The following is a 15,140-nucleotide window of genomic DNA, read 5'->3' as shown; positions in this document are numbered from 1 at the left end:
CTCAAATCAAAACTACTGTCGCAAGGAAAACTATTTAAAAAAAATAAATGAAAAGGAGAATCAATGATACCATATCACTCCTTAATACTGAGATGAAGATGATTAACATACACTACATCTGATCCAAATCCTATTCTTAGCTAAAAGTTGTTTTGAAAGCAATACCTTCATAAGCTTTACAATTAAATCTAAAGACTTAAAGAAACTATACTTAAAAGATACCATTAAGATACAAAGGGAAATTTTTAAAAGTTCACCGCTCATGCATGGGTGCAAAAGCACAACCCCAATTACTCCTACGAGTGAGTTGAGCTGCTACTGCCTAACCTGATGACCATCAGATTACATTTACTTGAGCACTTGTTGAACTCAATAAACTTAAACCTATCAGATATATAGCTGTACACCTGCCAATTCTCATGATGTTAGAAACTTGATAATAGTACTTTGCATATCTCAATTCCCTATTCCCGACAGTTCATCTTATCTACAAGAACAATGAACCCAACCTTCCAGGATCCTATGGTCAAAAGTAAAAAAATCTCCACCTCAGCCCTGAGCAGCCATTTCTGTGGCTCCCGGTGTTTCAGATTTCTCATAGGCGGGATCAACTTCTTCCTTATAAATCAATTCATCCTTGCTGCAAGTACCATCATCACCGCCACTAGAATTGTTCTTTTCGTCCTCATTACTGGTACAAGGCCGCTTCCTCAGATTCACCCTCTTCACATTTCCAAATACATCATCAGGTGGGGATAAATCTGGTAAATTCTGTTTTTCTTCTGCCATAGAACTAGCAGAGATTGTTAAGAGCTTCATGCTAGAACTGATATTTTCAGATATATGTAAGAGTATATCAGGCTTTGCCTTCACATCAACCCATGTGTTCTCAACCCAGTCTCTGGAAGCCCTAACATCCTTTCTCTGGAAAATCATAAGCTTCTCCTCACCTAGTATACATTAAAAGAAACATCACTCATCGTGATAATTTATCAGAAAATCAGATAACACATTTTACCAGCTTGATCAGAAGTTCAAGTAAACTAGCAATGCACTCTGTGAAAGGTAAGAAACATAACTTAAAATAAAATACAAAAAATCTCATACCAGGGAAGTAGATTTGTAGAGTATCAGTTCCTGAAATGTCAACTCCAGTAACAACACCTTCCCACCAGCCGTCACACCACCATGCATCGACTGGTACTCCAACATCAAAAGTACACTCTGTAGAATCATTAGGACAACAGGGTCGGATTGTCAGGCGGCCTGAGCATCTCATGCCCAGTTTATCAGGAGCAGCAACTCTAAACGCAGGGACCCATTCCTACACATTAACAAAAAATGTGGAGATCTAAATTCCTTTGTGATTAGTTTGCTTAAACAATCCAATTACAAAAAGAAAAACATACAGACAAAACATTTCTTGAAAATGCAAATGCTAGAACACAATGTTGATGTTATTATAGGCAATTTGTTTGATAGTAGTAAGACCAACAATCACCAATGTCATTATTTCAACTCATGCAGATCATCTACTCAAACACTTGCATAGATGACTAGCAACCAAGCTATATAAAAAAGGTGCCTTCAGATCAGATCTATTTCTGATCACCAAATGTTTATCCATGCTCAACTCTTTCCATTATGAGGCCAGAGAAGAATTCAAATAAAGATCTCTAGAGGATCACATACCTCCAGATTGCCAGATCCATCTACATCTTGCACATCATCATATTGAACTTTGAGAAGCTTCTGAGATGTCCGCAAAACCTGACACCTAAACCAACATCCTCGCATGCCACTATCTTGACAGAGCAACTCTATCTTCTCATCAACCTTAAAAGACATTGGACATTGGGGCTCAGATCCAGCAATCTTAACTCCAATTGCCTTCCTAGATAATTTTAATTTCAACTTTGGGTATGTTGGGACGCAATTTGGTGGATTATTCCCAGTGACCAAATTTTTAACTACAGAACATCCCTGATTCCCCTTGCTGCTTCTATTTCTCTTACAGCTAATCCTCAGAGGATCATCAGGTGCTAACTCTTCCTCTTCCTCATCTTCATCTGATAATTTATGGCACTTGGCTTTTTGCTTGGAGACATTGTGGACATCTAAAGAAGAGAGAATTGCTTGATTAGAATACCCCCGCAATTTAGCAAGACTGAAGGGCCTAACCATATGGTTCTTAAGTTGCCGAAAGCACATATGGATTCCAGATGAAGAATTATGAGCAACAATAGCCAAGCATTTCTCGTAGTGCTTTGGAGTCAAAACTGTTGCAGGACCATCAACACACTCAGCACTGATCACCTGAACATGAGGTGTGATAAAAACTTCTCTGGGGTGTGGATTTAGATGAGGAACTACATCCTTGACTTCCCGAGTGTGGTGAAACCAACGCACTTTAACCTTTTTCTGCCCCTTCTTGTCTTCATACATGTCTTCCAAGTAACCAAGGTAGTGGTGTTCTTCTAACGCCATTATAAACACAAAAGAATGGACCTAAAAATCAGGGCCACAAGAATAAACATTACAGAGGATCTCTATGAAAATTAAAGAGATGCTACTGAAGAAAAGAAAGAGCACCACTAAATGTAGAAATAATAACACATACAACAAAAAAAGGTAGATATCAGTTGATGCTTACACAAATGGTAGCTCCATTCCTGCAAAATGCTGGGTAGTGCTTGAGCTGTTTGGCACAACTCCAGGCAACACCAGACCATTCAATGTCTGAATTGTGAACTTTCAATTTCCTTGGAACCTGGTTAAGAAATGGAGATTACTTAGTAAAACTTTTCTAAGAACCCGAAACCCAGACTTAGCAAAAGACAGCATGTGAATACCATCTGGTCTGGCAGATAAGTTTGATGAGCACAAAAGCCAGTAATTGGTAATGCTTGTGCTGTTTCATCTGTTGGTGAATCTGCTATAGGAAGAATAAGTTTGTTTAAACTTATAATACAAACTCAAACATGTACGCGTAGAGACAAACATGACAAAAGACCATACATGCATTCAAGAATAATACCATAATTACTGTTCCTGAAGCTATGAAAACTCAACAGTAAAAAAATAAAATAAAAAAGCATACCAACAAGTGACAAAGTACCATTTAATAGTATGCTTTCCAATATTTACTAGTCAGCAGAAAATTTTCAATCCATAAGAAGGATTTCGCCCATAGCAGGCTGCCCATCTTTATGTATTTTCTAAATGAGAATGGACTGAATATAAGAACATCTTACCATATTTTCATCTACACCAACTTACACTGAATATCAACAGGTACCCCCCAAAATTCCATTTCACCATATATTTTTTGCTTTCTTATGGGCAATGGTGCACACAGAGTTGATAGTCATGATGGCTTATGGTAACATATGGCTCATGATAAGATTGGAAATAACTAAATTAAAACTAAAAAGATCTTTCAAGGCATTGTGTTTGACTCCAAAAATTAAGATTAAACATGAATTCCTGGTAAAGATAAATTAGAAAGAAAGTTGTTTAAGCAGCCAGCTTTCTCAACTTTGTTTAATAATCCATGAACGAGGTGAACAAAATCTTAATTTCATAATATTGATACCTAAATAGATTATAACCTAAAAAAAAACAAAAACTTCAAATATGAGAAATCATTATAACACCTTATAATGACCTAAATAACTTAATGCTTCCATTTAAGGTTACCACTTTAATTGAAAACTCTCATGGAATACCCAGAGGTTGACAAATTAGTTTACTAAACCAAAATAGGAAAGCAACAGAATTAATGGAAGAAAATATATTCCATTTCTCCTAATCAGCAATTTCACATGTTGACTCAATCCAGGAATAAGTTTCAACGTAAATAGCAATGTCTACGGCTACCCAGCATACCGTGTCATATGATACTAGTCTCCGCAACAGAAGCAACGACTCCACACTAAGATACTGAATTCCTAAGGGCTTTAAACAAATAAACTACTGATATGTACTAAAATCTTCCAAAATTTCAAAATTCGACAGGTAAGAAAGTAAGGGTCACTAAACTAGGGATTTAAGACTCATACCGCATGCCCCTCCCTTCCCTGGCCCCAAAAAAAAAAAGAGAGAGAAGAATTCGCATCAAAGTTATAATTCCAAAATGTTCAACAAGCACTCAAATCATAGATCAAAATCAAAACAGGTAAAGACATGATAAACAAGGAAAAGATAGTGCAAAGCATGAATAAATTGTGATTGATAGGCGTGAGATTTAAGGTACGACATGGTACCCATTCTATCATTAGAGGTCAAAAATCCCGTCGACAAACTCATACTAGTTCCCCCTCTTTCTCTCTCACTCACTCACTCCCTTCCCCCTCTTTCTCCTTCCTTAAGTGGGTGCAATGGATTTGTGAGAATTGAAGAAATAGAAGGCAAGGATGTTTAATGTGACAGGAGAACAAGCTGGCAGAAAGAGCTCATAAAACAATGACCATACAGAGACACATAATAGCCAGCCTCTCCTTTTTGGAAAGATGCTGAAATATAATTGGCTTGCATTCTTTACAAAAAGTTGGATTTTCTGCTCATCAAAAGAAATCCAGTTACTTAGGCAATCTCCACTAACATATATAATTAAGTTGACTTTTCTTGACTGCAAATCCAAAATAAATTTCATCTCTAGGAGAAAAGGTAGGCTGGAATACTCCCTCTATTCTTATAACAGAAAAGAAAAAAAAAGGTAAAAGCAGGTGAAAATTTTCTTATGATTGTAGATTAATAAGAAAGGACTCATGTAGATTAATAAGAAAGGACTCGTGTATCCAGCCCAAATATTCTCTGATGATTCTACATTCCTAATGAAAAACTTACTAGATTTGATTAAGAATGGCTTACTTGATTCCAAAACTACTAACTATATCATGTGGTTAGAATTACGTTCCTAAAGAAAAACTCATCAATGGAAAAACACGATGCTTTGGTACGGTAAAACCGATTATTGTATGAATTTCAAAGGCACGTTCAAGGATGCTTCCCAACCTTCAATAAGATATATGATGCAAAAGAAATTGCCTCACTAAAGCAAAGAAAATATATTTTCTATATATAAAAGTAGAAATGTCTTTTGCTATAAATAAAAGTGGGAATGTCGTAAAACAGTTTTTGGACAAAAATACCCTTACATATTAAAACTAAATTGTTTAAAAGAATAAGTTTATTTCATTATCATCTTTACCTCTTTCTTCAATACTTTAGCCATCCCTTATATGGGATGAACGTCAGCTTCAAACTACATTACTAGAGAGAAACTAGCACCGGCAAAACACATTGCTTTGGTACATTAAAATAGGTTACTACAAGAATTTCAAAGGAAGGTTCAAGCATGGCCTCCACCCCCAATCAGATAAATTACATGAAAAAAATTGCCTTTCTAAAGTGTAACTCTTTATCATACATAAAAGTAGGAATGTCGTACAACAATTTGTTGGACATAATTACCCTTTTTCCTTCTTTCTTTATCCTTTTTTCCTTTATTTCAATACTCTCGCCCTCCCTTGATGCCCACCATGCCGTCTCTCTTACGTTATTGATTCTCGATATTATATGCATCACATAATTAAAGCCTACTATCAAAGCAATTTATTTAAGATCACAATTCAACCTACAAATCTCCAATAAATTATTTATTCATAAAAACAACTCTGTACATTTTAAAGGTTTAAAACATCTCACAATTCAAATAATTCACAACCATAAACAGAAGAATTCACCTTCTAGATGTTCAAAATTCAATAGAATAGTTATGCTCTACAGTACACACATATGAGGCGCACATGCACACGGGCATGCATGAGCACACACACACATGCATGCTCGAACACTACAGAATCTAACCTACAAATTAGAGAACATGAGTGCAATAGATATGGGGAGGATTATAAACAGATATCATCTCAAATTGAGATTCCAAATATGTTCAGATTTCAAACATTTAATGGGGTGACAGACATGAATAAATTTTGAACAGAAACAGTTTTGTCACATTACATAACCAAACAGAATTATTGTTAGATGCTTGTGCAGTAGATATGCAAGTAGAATTTGGTCCAGAGGATTACAGCTGAAGCGAGAGCTGTGGATAGCTCAACTGGTATGTATATCAAAGTTGTAGACAAACTAATATAAAGTTACACAGCTTCTGAGGCTACAACAAGCTGAAATAAAGAAGTTCTGGATGAGAACATTTTATTCAATTATACACCTTTGATTCAAAACAACATGAAACAAAAGTAATATACAACTTTGCATTATATTCCAAAAACATACTACTTTGTGAGACTTCTTAGGGTAATGCTAATTTCAAACTTCTAGAATACGTTTGAGTCCATTTTTAACTAAAGGATTATGATAATTGATCTAAAAAATTTAAAATTCAAGATTCTAAAGAAGAAGATAAAGGATGCAATGTCGGAGGGACCTACAACTGCTTTCCCTAGACTGAGAAAATTACATCAATTCAACAAAAAGATGAGATAATGCTATGTCACAAATATCTCTGATTTTCACTTTGCATAGGAGATCGCCACCCCTAAGTAATGCATAACCATGCATGAAATTTTTATGCTTAAGCTGGTATGTCAAGTGCTACTCTTCTTCTGTATTGATATTCTAGTCTAACAGTACATTGAGGCAATGCTTATCATAACCTGTATTCATAAGTTTAAATCCACTTACAAATCACAACAAAGGACAATATTATTCAACATAAATATCCAAAATTGCTCAAAATACCATGAAAGGAACCTGAAAATTTCAATATGATAACATAACATACTTGAAACCTCTGACCAGCTAGGCCTCGAGACCAAGGAAGTAAGCCATTCTACAACTTCTCTTCTTGCTCTCCATTTGGTACACGCATTAATGAATCCCTTGGACCCATAAGTCTCCACGAACTCCTCTGAAACAACATACATCATGTGCCTTATACTCCTCTCAGTCCCTATCACAGCGAGGACAAATTCCCCTGATGCCTCCTTCAAGTAATAATGAACGACACGGTTACCACGCTCTTGACAGAGAGTGTGCTCCTCCCACGACACAAAACTATGAGTATTCGTCATCATCATATTATTTAGGGAGCCCCAAAATGACAGAAGAAGCCCCCTTTATCACATTTCCTGAAAATTCCAAAGTCTACCAGTAAGGAGCGTTTTAGTAGTCAAATAACCAACTCAGTTGACTATGAAACCCTAACTGAGAACATGGGTTCTCATAAAACTCCATCCCATTCAAGGAAAAGTAAAGTAAATTATAAATAAATAAAAATTAAATTGAAAAAAAAAACCGGTATAAAAGAGAAACCTACCGTTGCTAGTATACTCAAAGAGGCGGAAATTCTTGGAGCCAAACAGCCTCCAAGGAAGTGCGTATGGGGCAAAGTGAACAAAACTGGAAAAAAAGTGAAAGGGAGAGAGAACTAGGGTTCTAAAACCTAGACCCAATTCATAAAAACGAACTGGGTCTATCACTCAGCTTGGCTTCAAAGGCGAGGGGAACAAGCAGGAGACTGAAATGGCATTAACGATGACCGTATGATTAGCGAGGGAACCCTTTGTCTATAAGCATGAGGATGACGAAGAAGCCCCAAAAAGCGAAAAAGAAAGAAACAAAAGGTGGGGTTTTTCAGTGGTTGAAGCGGAGCAGAAAAAGAGTGAGCTTTGGTTGAAAGGGCATGGGAGGAGACAGAAAGCAGAGAGTAGGTCGTCAAATGTCTATGGAACTTCAAAGAAGCGACTGAATGGCCTAATGTTTAGAGAGGAAGAGAAAAGGGGGCGCCAGGACTTGAGTCAGGGCTTGCAGAGCTTGGGGACCAAGGCAGCCCATTGACATCTGGTGAGGGAGAAGTGGAGCAAAATGGGGAGGGTAGCCTCGGAATTGTGAGATTTGCGGGAGGCTATTCTTGTACGTTTCAATTGCGGCCTTCTTTGGACACGTGGTACTTAGTACTCAAAATAATTAAATAAATAAAAGAAAAAGTTAAGTGAATTAAGGACGCGTTTGTTTTGTGGGAAAATGAGTTTGTGAATTATTTACTTTTTTATGTTTGGTAAGTTTATATTTGAGAAAAAGTTTAATGCCAAATAAGAAAATGAGTGGAAAAATCAAAATAAGTGAATTTATTTATTTATTTTCAGGAATCAAAATAAGTGAATTAAGCTGACCCAAAAAAGGAAATAAATAATAAAAGTAAGTGAATTGAGGGTGAGTATCCCACCCTCAATTATTATTATTATTTTTTGTATCAATTTTATCAGTGAAACTAAAATCACTCCTATGACCTATCCTATGTGCATAGAGTTGAATCAAATATTGCTAAAATATCGACAGATGATGTACAAGAAGAACGTGCCCATAAACTTGGAAAAGTATTGTAAAACCATATCCGTATTCTTTTGCCACACAAGGGACTTTCATTTCATCATATCACAGAATGTCACTGGTGAAGGATGATGTGATATGTGTCTGTGTGGCAAAAGATGATAGGCTATAAATATTGGCATGAGAGAAGATAATGGTAGCTTCCCACACTCAATTTGACCTTCCCTTATCCTGAATAAAGAGAGATAAGAAGGCCAAGCAATGATGTCCACAAACTCCCAATTGAAAATTTGTAAGGATAATAGATGGTATAGCTTAGCTTAGCAGTTAGATAGAACTTAGCAGTGAGAGAGCACTCTTGTGTTGTGTTTGATAGAGGTTGGGGGAGCAAATGAAAATGTCTACCTTGAGCTCCCAATTCCACCTCCCAACCAAGTATCTTGCAACTTCAACTTCAAATCCTTCATTTCTCATCCCCACTACTTCACAACAAAAACACCCTGCATATCCAACAATATTATCATCTCTACCTTCTGAAGCTACAAGTATCCTTCCACCAACAGTAGCATATGCTAGAAAATCCAAGGCCTTACTTATACAACATGAACAAGTCAGTGGGAACTCCTCCTCGTCGAGGTCAAGGAATTTGATAATGGGAGTTGTTTCTGTTGGAGTTGTGGTGTTTCTGATGGGGATGGACGGGCAGAAAGCTATGGCTTTGGGTCCTGAAGGGCCGCTGATGGAAGAGTTTTGGGATAATGTTAGGAGATATGGACTTTACGCTCTCACAGTGAGCACAGGTGCTCTGTACGCTACCTTCCAGCCTATATACGAGTTGTTGAAGAACCCCATCTCTGCAATTCTGGTGTTGGTAATATTAGCCGGCGGTATCTTCATCCTTTCCCAAGTGGTTACAGCCATGGTTGGTGTCTCTGATTTTACTTATGATTATGGATATTGAACTGATATATTTGAATGTGGATTCATTCTCTATATCTATTATGTAAGTAAAGAGACTTTTTGATGCATGTCGACTAGGAAGTTCATTTCCTATTACAGTTTCTCTAGACGCAACGCAACGCAAATTTGGCGTATGTGAAAATGGTAATTATTTATTTTAGGAAATCTTATTGTTATACAAGTTTGGCAACTGGTAATTATTTATTTTCATTTTGAAGAGAACTACATATCTCTAGACTCAGTTATAAAGTCAAGCAAACTTATTGCATTATATATAATATGATTGCATAAGAACAAGTCCTCTGTTTTTAACGAAAGATTTATATATTAGCTAGCTTGGAGCTTGGTTGGTGGTTTTAGTTAGTTTAGCAGCAAACTACAGATGAAACTGATAGAGGGTAGCGGAAACTGTTGGCATACTGGAAAGAGAGGGTTTCTCCAGGGCCTAGAGCCTCACCATCATTGACTAGGCAGTCATCAAAGTCATTGCGTCTAAACACTTTTGGATTGACCAGCCGGACTGAGCTAAACCACCCACAGCTGACGTGAATGTTGGATATGCTGCAACCCGAAACGCAGGCGTTCAGGATCTCAACCGTGTAGGCTGGAATTCCATTGGGAAGTGGGGCTGTTTGGCCTTGCAATATCACTATGTCGTCTTTTGAGCATGCTGCCCCAATACGATTCATGTCTCCTCCTCCATCATCATCTGCATCTGCATGCACATCATTAGTTAAGTTTTCTAAACTCACTGCACATTATTATTACTGTCCCAAATTAATTAAACTACACTGATGTGAGCCTAGACACGTTAACCACGTCCTCTTACACCTAAAAATTAGCATTGCCTAGGCCTCCTTACCTAGACGGTTAGTAATAAAAGGCTTCCATTGCAATTCTGGACACAAGTCCATCACATTCTAACACCTGGCATTGTGCTGGAGTCAGACTTGACAGATTAATGTTGGGGCATAAATGAATCAGAATCGGATGGTCCAAAACCAACCAACCACACAAGCCCACATGATCATTATGGATTATAATGATCTTGAGAAATTTAAAGGCCCAATCATGTCAAAGCAAAATTCATGTCTAGGCTCTAGCTTTCTGATTATAATAATCCAGTCTTACCTTGTCTAGGCAATCTAGACAATTATTCATCAAGTCAAAATGTACTACGTAGCTAAAGATAGAGTTACACTGACATACATGGCAAATTAGAAAAAATAGTATAGCAAATTTGAAGGAAAGGTGGTCAAAGATTAATAAGGGTAGAGTAACCATAGGCTTAAATATTAGTATTACCACCAGTTGACTGCGACAGCTTCCGATGACCATAGCCTGCAATGTGGTTTTCATTGGAAAAGACCAGCCTATTATTATTAATGCCAACACTACTTCCCAAGTGATCAATCACTGCATTTCGAGAAACAGATTCATTGTATTAGAACGGAATCGGTCATGACATGAGGAAAGTACTTTGAAGATCAAATGATATGAATGAGCTTAACACATCCCATAAACAAGTGATTAAAAATGATATAATCATATGTATGGTCTAGACTCTAGATCCAGCACCATGGCAATGAGGGCATGCAATTTCATCTGGAAACTAAAAAGTAGCTTCCAAAACAGAGTTATGCTGGGTGTAGGGAAACGATCAAAAAATGGCCGGCCCTCGCTGTTGCCAAAAAAAATGAAACTTGTATATGTAATATACGTACCGAAGAACAAAGCAATAAGCATCATAATAAAACCGAAACAGATGATCATCAGGGCCACAGAATTAGCTATGAAAAGTCTCCTGCTGCAGCCATTGATCAGTACACCTCTCAATCTCATCACGGATGATCACTTGCTTGCTTCGATATAGTATATATGTTTTCAGCTAGCTAAGCTGCATGTCAACAAATATTTCATACCAAAAAAGAAAATAGCAGGTAAAAGCGTGGATGCATCTTAATGGGGGGAAACTAACAAAGTATATATATATATATATATATATATATATGAATAATGAACCTCACTCACTCTTTTAGAGAGAAATATAGCTAGCCAATGTGCATGCGTTGTTCAAGAGCCAAAGAAGAAGGTGGTGGTGCTCTCAGCAAATCTGATGCTGTAGAAACTTGAATCTAATAAGGGAAGGGAGAGAGCAAAGCTATATAATATATATAGCTCGATGACATTAATTTCCATCCATTCGAAGTTGGACTTCAATGTGCAATCTATTACAGAACTGACATTGCTTTTGGGATTTTGCATGGGAAAGTTGTTGACTCGTTGACTGCAGCTAGCGTACCTACCTATGTGGCTATGTCCCAATGAAATTGTCCAGATTCCAGAACTGCAAGGGACGACACACACGGCCGGGTTTGAAAAATTGAAAAAAAGAAAAGAAGGATTATTGGAATTAAAAAAGAAAAGAAAGAAAAGGCATTTTATTTTATTTTGGGTCAAGGTTTGGACTATATATATATATATATATGTACATGTTAAAAAAGGCTTAGGAATTCGATATTGAAGTTGTCTTTTTGGCGTGATTCAATATTGTTCAACAAACAAAGCTTTGGGAACCAGCAGCAAAAATCAGGAATTAAAATGAGGCTCTATTGATTCCTGATGACCTCTCCTCCTCCTCCTCCTCCTCCTCCTCCTCAGTAATATAAGTAATAAATTAGTGGTCCTAAAAGCAGTTGGTGCATTTACAGTGTGTAAATACACAAACACAATAAAGAAGGACATCAGCCTCAAGATTTCCCAAGAAGAAATTGCACCCCACGGGCCATGGCCAGCAACTTCATTATGGTAACTACCTCTAGCCTCTAGCTAGCTACCTAGAATAGATTATAACTTGAGGCAGCAAACCAAAAAGAAGATCACAGGCAGGCAGTGATATACGTGGATTTTGGATTTGAATTTGAACCGCTAGTGGTAGGGGTCAAGGTCAACTACAACATGATTGACAATGAAGGAGAGAAATTAGGCTACTTCAATTATGTGAAAGAGCAGCCAAAAGCAAAAGCAGAGAGCAGGGGAGGATGCATCATGCATACATGCAGGCTGCAGCTGCTCTGCTGCTGGGCCCGGCTGGCTGGCTGGCTGGCTTTTCATCTACCGTCCAAGTCCTCAGTCGCATCCCACATTAGCTTAATTAAATTGTTTTTATCACAGCTGAAGTGATTGATTCAAGTTAATTAGTATTATACTTACTGCTGGTGCTGGTGCTGGTGCTGGCTGAACCAGAAGTAGTAATTGGACATCATTCACCTAACCAAGCTCGCACGTGCTGCGTATTAATTTACTGCATCTATTTATGGTAACTATGATATGTATATGTAACATGTTGTTGGCTCTCTCTCTCTCTCTCTCTCTCTACTTAAGCAGTCGTGTCTGTTTTCTTCTGATAATGTAATTATGTAATTACACATCAACATGGCCGTGTGATCATCTTCATCTCAAGTCATAGTACCGTGTCACCCAACGCGGATTTCAGGCAACAAAACTTGGCATAGATTGATTGCAAAATCATTAGTATAAACTTTTGATTCCGGCACAAGCAACCTCATTAGAATACAACCTAATAAAAATAATAAAAAGAAAGAAAAATGAAAACAGCCCATTTATGACGTCCTTATCTTATCTTAGATAGGGACTTTTAGTTTTTGTGGTGTTGAGCCAATCATGTAAGAGAATCCAATTAGCGAAATTAAATGGGTCATGAAATCTTAGGTAGAAAGAAAGCCACTAGACATATTATTGAAGATATATAATTAATGCGAAGCTGGGGAAGGGATGATGTGTTAATACGCAACTCAATCATTGTTGCTATTTTCATTATATAAGAATAGTGACTAATAACCACTCCTCAAACAAGTTGAGTATCCTATTAATTCCTCTGTATCTATATATTTTGATGTTGTTGGCACCCAAAATAACCATCCGTATCATATGTACATGAATGAATATTAATACATGATGATGGTTTGCACCGCTCGACTAAATTTCAAACCCTTTTATTATTAAATTGAAATATCTTATCGTATCGTATGGACCACTTCAACGAAATGTGATATTAGGCAGTTTTTATATATTGAAGGCTTATAAATACGGGCTTAAGCCACTATAAACTTGCTGCAGATCAAATATCAATTGCTTGATTGATATTATATATCCTAATAATTTCCTCTTCCTTTGAATCTCTCTCTTTCTCTCGTTTTAGCTTGAGATTGAGAGAGATCAGAAGAAGAAAAAAGGACAGAGAGAGAGATGGCTGCAGCTTTGAGTTGGCTTCTTCATTCAGCTTGCCATGTTTTATTGTACCCAAAGGTCGACTCAGACTCTAATAGGGTGATGGGCAACCCTAACCCTAGTAATAGTATTGAAGGAGATCATCATCCTTCAGGCTCAGGCTCAGACTCAGACTTAGGAGGAGGTCATGTGATGAAGAAGGTGGTTTCTAATTACTCCAATAAGAGTGCAGAAATAATGCATCCTTCAGGTTTAGGCTCAGGAGGATTTCAGATGCCCCTTCATTACCCTCGCTACACAAGGCGGACTATGAGAAGATGGAGGAGTGGAAGGTGGACCTGCTCCTCAAGCAATACGGGCTTGCTTTCCAAGGGACCCTTGATCAAAAGAGGGCATATGCAATCGGAGCATTCTTGTGGCCTGATCAGTACTGATATTATCACTCAACAATATTTATTTTCTTTAATTAATAATTAGTTCGTTATCTTCTATTGTAATATTGGACACGCACGTACGTACCTACCGAAGTCACACATTCGATCGATGAAATGATATATGCGTGAGCATGGCGTACCTATTGTGTAAGAAATATAGGATAAGAGGCTTCTGATTATGTGCATTTGATGTGTTTTGGTCTGTAATCTGGCGGTAGCCTATCTTCGCATTCTAGTACTACCTTATTATTATTGTTATTTGACAATTAATTAATATATTATATATGTATGCCTCGCCTTCCTCACTTATTTTTGCTGTGACCAACCAATTAACAGATGTACAAGTGAAATGAATACATCATGTATGTACTCTGTACATGCATTTGACTGCGAGAGATTGGCGCTAGCTAGCTAGCTCCTCAAATTATACAATAATAATTAATTAATTGATTAATAATGTCAGTTTCTTCATTAAAATCGGCTTGCCATAATATGCCATTGCCAAGCGTACGTCGGTGTATTTCCATTTCCTAATTAAGTGAAGGATGTTTTGCTGAACCCGTAATTGGAGGGCATGATTATTCTTGCAAATTAAGCTGCTCTGTCAAGAAGATCCTGGTCAAACTTCTCTTGTCTATTATCTATATAGCTATCTCTTTTTTAAAAGTCAGCTGTCCAATGAATTTATGTCCCTTGATCATCTGTTCCGTGAATCCGTATCCGAGATGATGATTATATTTGTAACCGTACCTAACCAAGCTTACATTATATCATAAACAATATGACTACAAAGAAAATGTTGCTGCTGTATACTATATATTATTTACATACATCCTTTTGCGGAGCTATAGTTTTTATTTTCTGAGTTTTTATCGTGAAGAAATGAGAATTAAGAGGTCATTTTATTTCTGAATTTGAGGAGATAGATTTAGATTTTTATGAGTTTGAAGAGTTGTGAGAAATGGACAGAGCTACATTTTTTGTTTTATGAGTTTATGAAGTTGTGATTTTTTTTTTCTCCCCTTCTTTTCTTTTATTGACATCTATTACAACACATGTTTGTAGGGTCGTCCCCATGAAGTTTATGAAGTTTGTCTGTAAAAACATAAAAATATCAAATGGTATAACACGTAATAT

The 15,140-nt window shown here is 37.0% G+C and overlaps 3 protein-coding genes and 1 pseudogene across 5 annotated transcripts; 2 read left to right on the top strand and 2 right to left on the bottom strand.

The window, feature by feature from the left end:
• Positions 1 to 48: 48 nt before the first annotated feature.
• LOC103326954 (uncharacterized) lies at positions 49 to 7,910 on the bottom strand. 3 transcript variants are annotated; one of them, XM_008229214.2, is made up of 7 exons: positions 7,346 to 7,910; positions 6,812 to 7,157; positions 2,853 to 2,935; positions 2,654 to 2,770; positions 1,693 to 2,508; positions 1,108 to 1,324; positions 49 to 950 (listed from the first exon to the last, which is right to left on the bottom strand). In XM_008229214.2, the coding sequence occupies exons 2-7, from the start codon at positions 7,104 to 7,106 to the stop codon at positions 550 to 552; spliced, it is 1,929 nt and encodes a 642-aa protein (XP_008227436.2). In that variant the 5' UTR covers positions 7,107 to 7,157; positions 7,346 to 7,910; the 3' UTR covers positions 49 to 549. The 3 variants fall into 3 exon arrangements, with proteins under 3 accessions (XP_008227436.2, XP_008227437.2, XP_088905595.1); XM_008229215.2 differs by having other exon boundaries at positions 2,853 to 2,932; XM_089049469.1 differs by lacking the exons at positions 6,812 to 7,157; positions 7,346 to 7,910 and adding an exon at positions 6,096 to 6,122 and having other exon boundaries at positions 2,853 to 2,932.
• Positions 7,911 to 8,633: 723 nt separating this feature from the next.
• LOC103326953 (uncharacterized) lies at positions 8,634 to 9,540 on the top strand. The gene has a single exon (XM_008229213.3). The coding sequence runs from the start codon at positions 8,750 to 8,752 to the stop codon at positions 9,317 to 9,319; it is 570 nt and encodes a 189-aa protein (XP_008227435.2). The 5' UTR covers positions 8,634 to 8,749; the 3' UTR covers positions 9,320 to 9,540.
• Positions 9,541 to 9,651: 111 nt separating this feature from the next.
• Positions 9,652 to 11,178, bottom strand: LOC103326952 (tapetum determinant protein). The gene is made up of 3 exons (XM_008229212.3): positions 11,043 to 11,178; positions 10,624 to 10,734; positions 9,652 to 10,033 (listed from the first exon to the last, which is right to left on the bottom strand). The coding sequence occupies exons 1-3, from the start codon at positions 11,158 to 11,160 to the stop codon at positions 9,684 to 9,686; spliced, it is 579 nt and encodes a 192-aa protein (XP_008227434.2). The 5' UTR covers positions 11,161 to 11,178; the 3' UTR covers positions 9,652 to 9,683.
• A 2,270-nt stretch (positions 11,179 to 13,448) lies between these two features.
• On the top strand, positions 13,449 to 14,210 carry LOC103326951 (uncharacterized; annotated as a pseudogene).
• Positions 14,211 to 15,140: the final 930 nt, after the last annotated feature.

Source organism: Prunus mume, linkage group LG3 (genome assembly GCF_029339155.1).
Source record: "Prunus mume cultivar Tortuosa linkage group LG3, ASM2933915v1, whole genome shotgun sequence".
Lineage (NCBI taxonomy): Eukaryota > Viridiplantae > Streptophyta > Magnoliopsida > Rosales > Rosaceae > Prunus > Prunus mume.
Note: the sequence above shows the minus strand (reverse complement) of the source record. Positions and strands in the feature narration are given on the sequence as shown.

Coding starts and splice junctions, on each gene's coding strand:
- LOC103326952 (XM_008229212.3), bottom strand. CDS start 11,160: ATGAGATTGAGAGGTGTACTGATCAATGGCTGCAGCAGGAGACTTTTC. Junction 10,735..11,042: donor GCTTATTGCTTTGTTCTTCG/GTACGTATATTA, acceptor CTCGAAATGCAG/TGATTGATCACTTGGGAAGT. Junction 10,034..10,623: donor GCTGTCGCAGTCAACTGGTG/GTAATACTAATA, acceptor ATGTGCATGCAG/ATGCAGATGATGATGGAGGA.
- LOC103326953 (XM_008229213.3), top strand. CDS start 8,750: ATGAAAATGTCTACCTTGAGCTCCCAATTCCACCTCCCAACCAAGTAT.
- LOC103326954 (XM_008229214.2), bottom strand. CDS start 7,106: ATGATGATGACGAATACTCATAGTTTTGTGTCGTGGGAGGAGCACACT. Junction 2,771..2,852: donor CTTATCTGCCAGACCAGATG/GTATTCACATGC, acceptor TTTCTTAACCAG/GTTCCAAGGAAATTGAAAGT. Junction 951..1,107: donor TCTACAAATCTACTTCCCTG/GTATGAGATTTT, acceptor AATGTATACTAG/GTGAGGAGAAGCTTATGATT.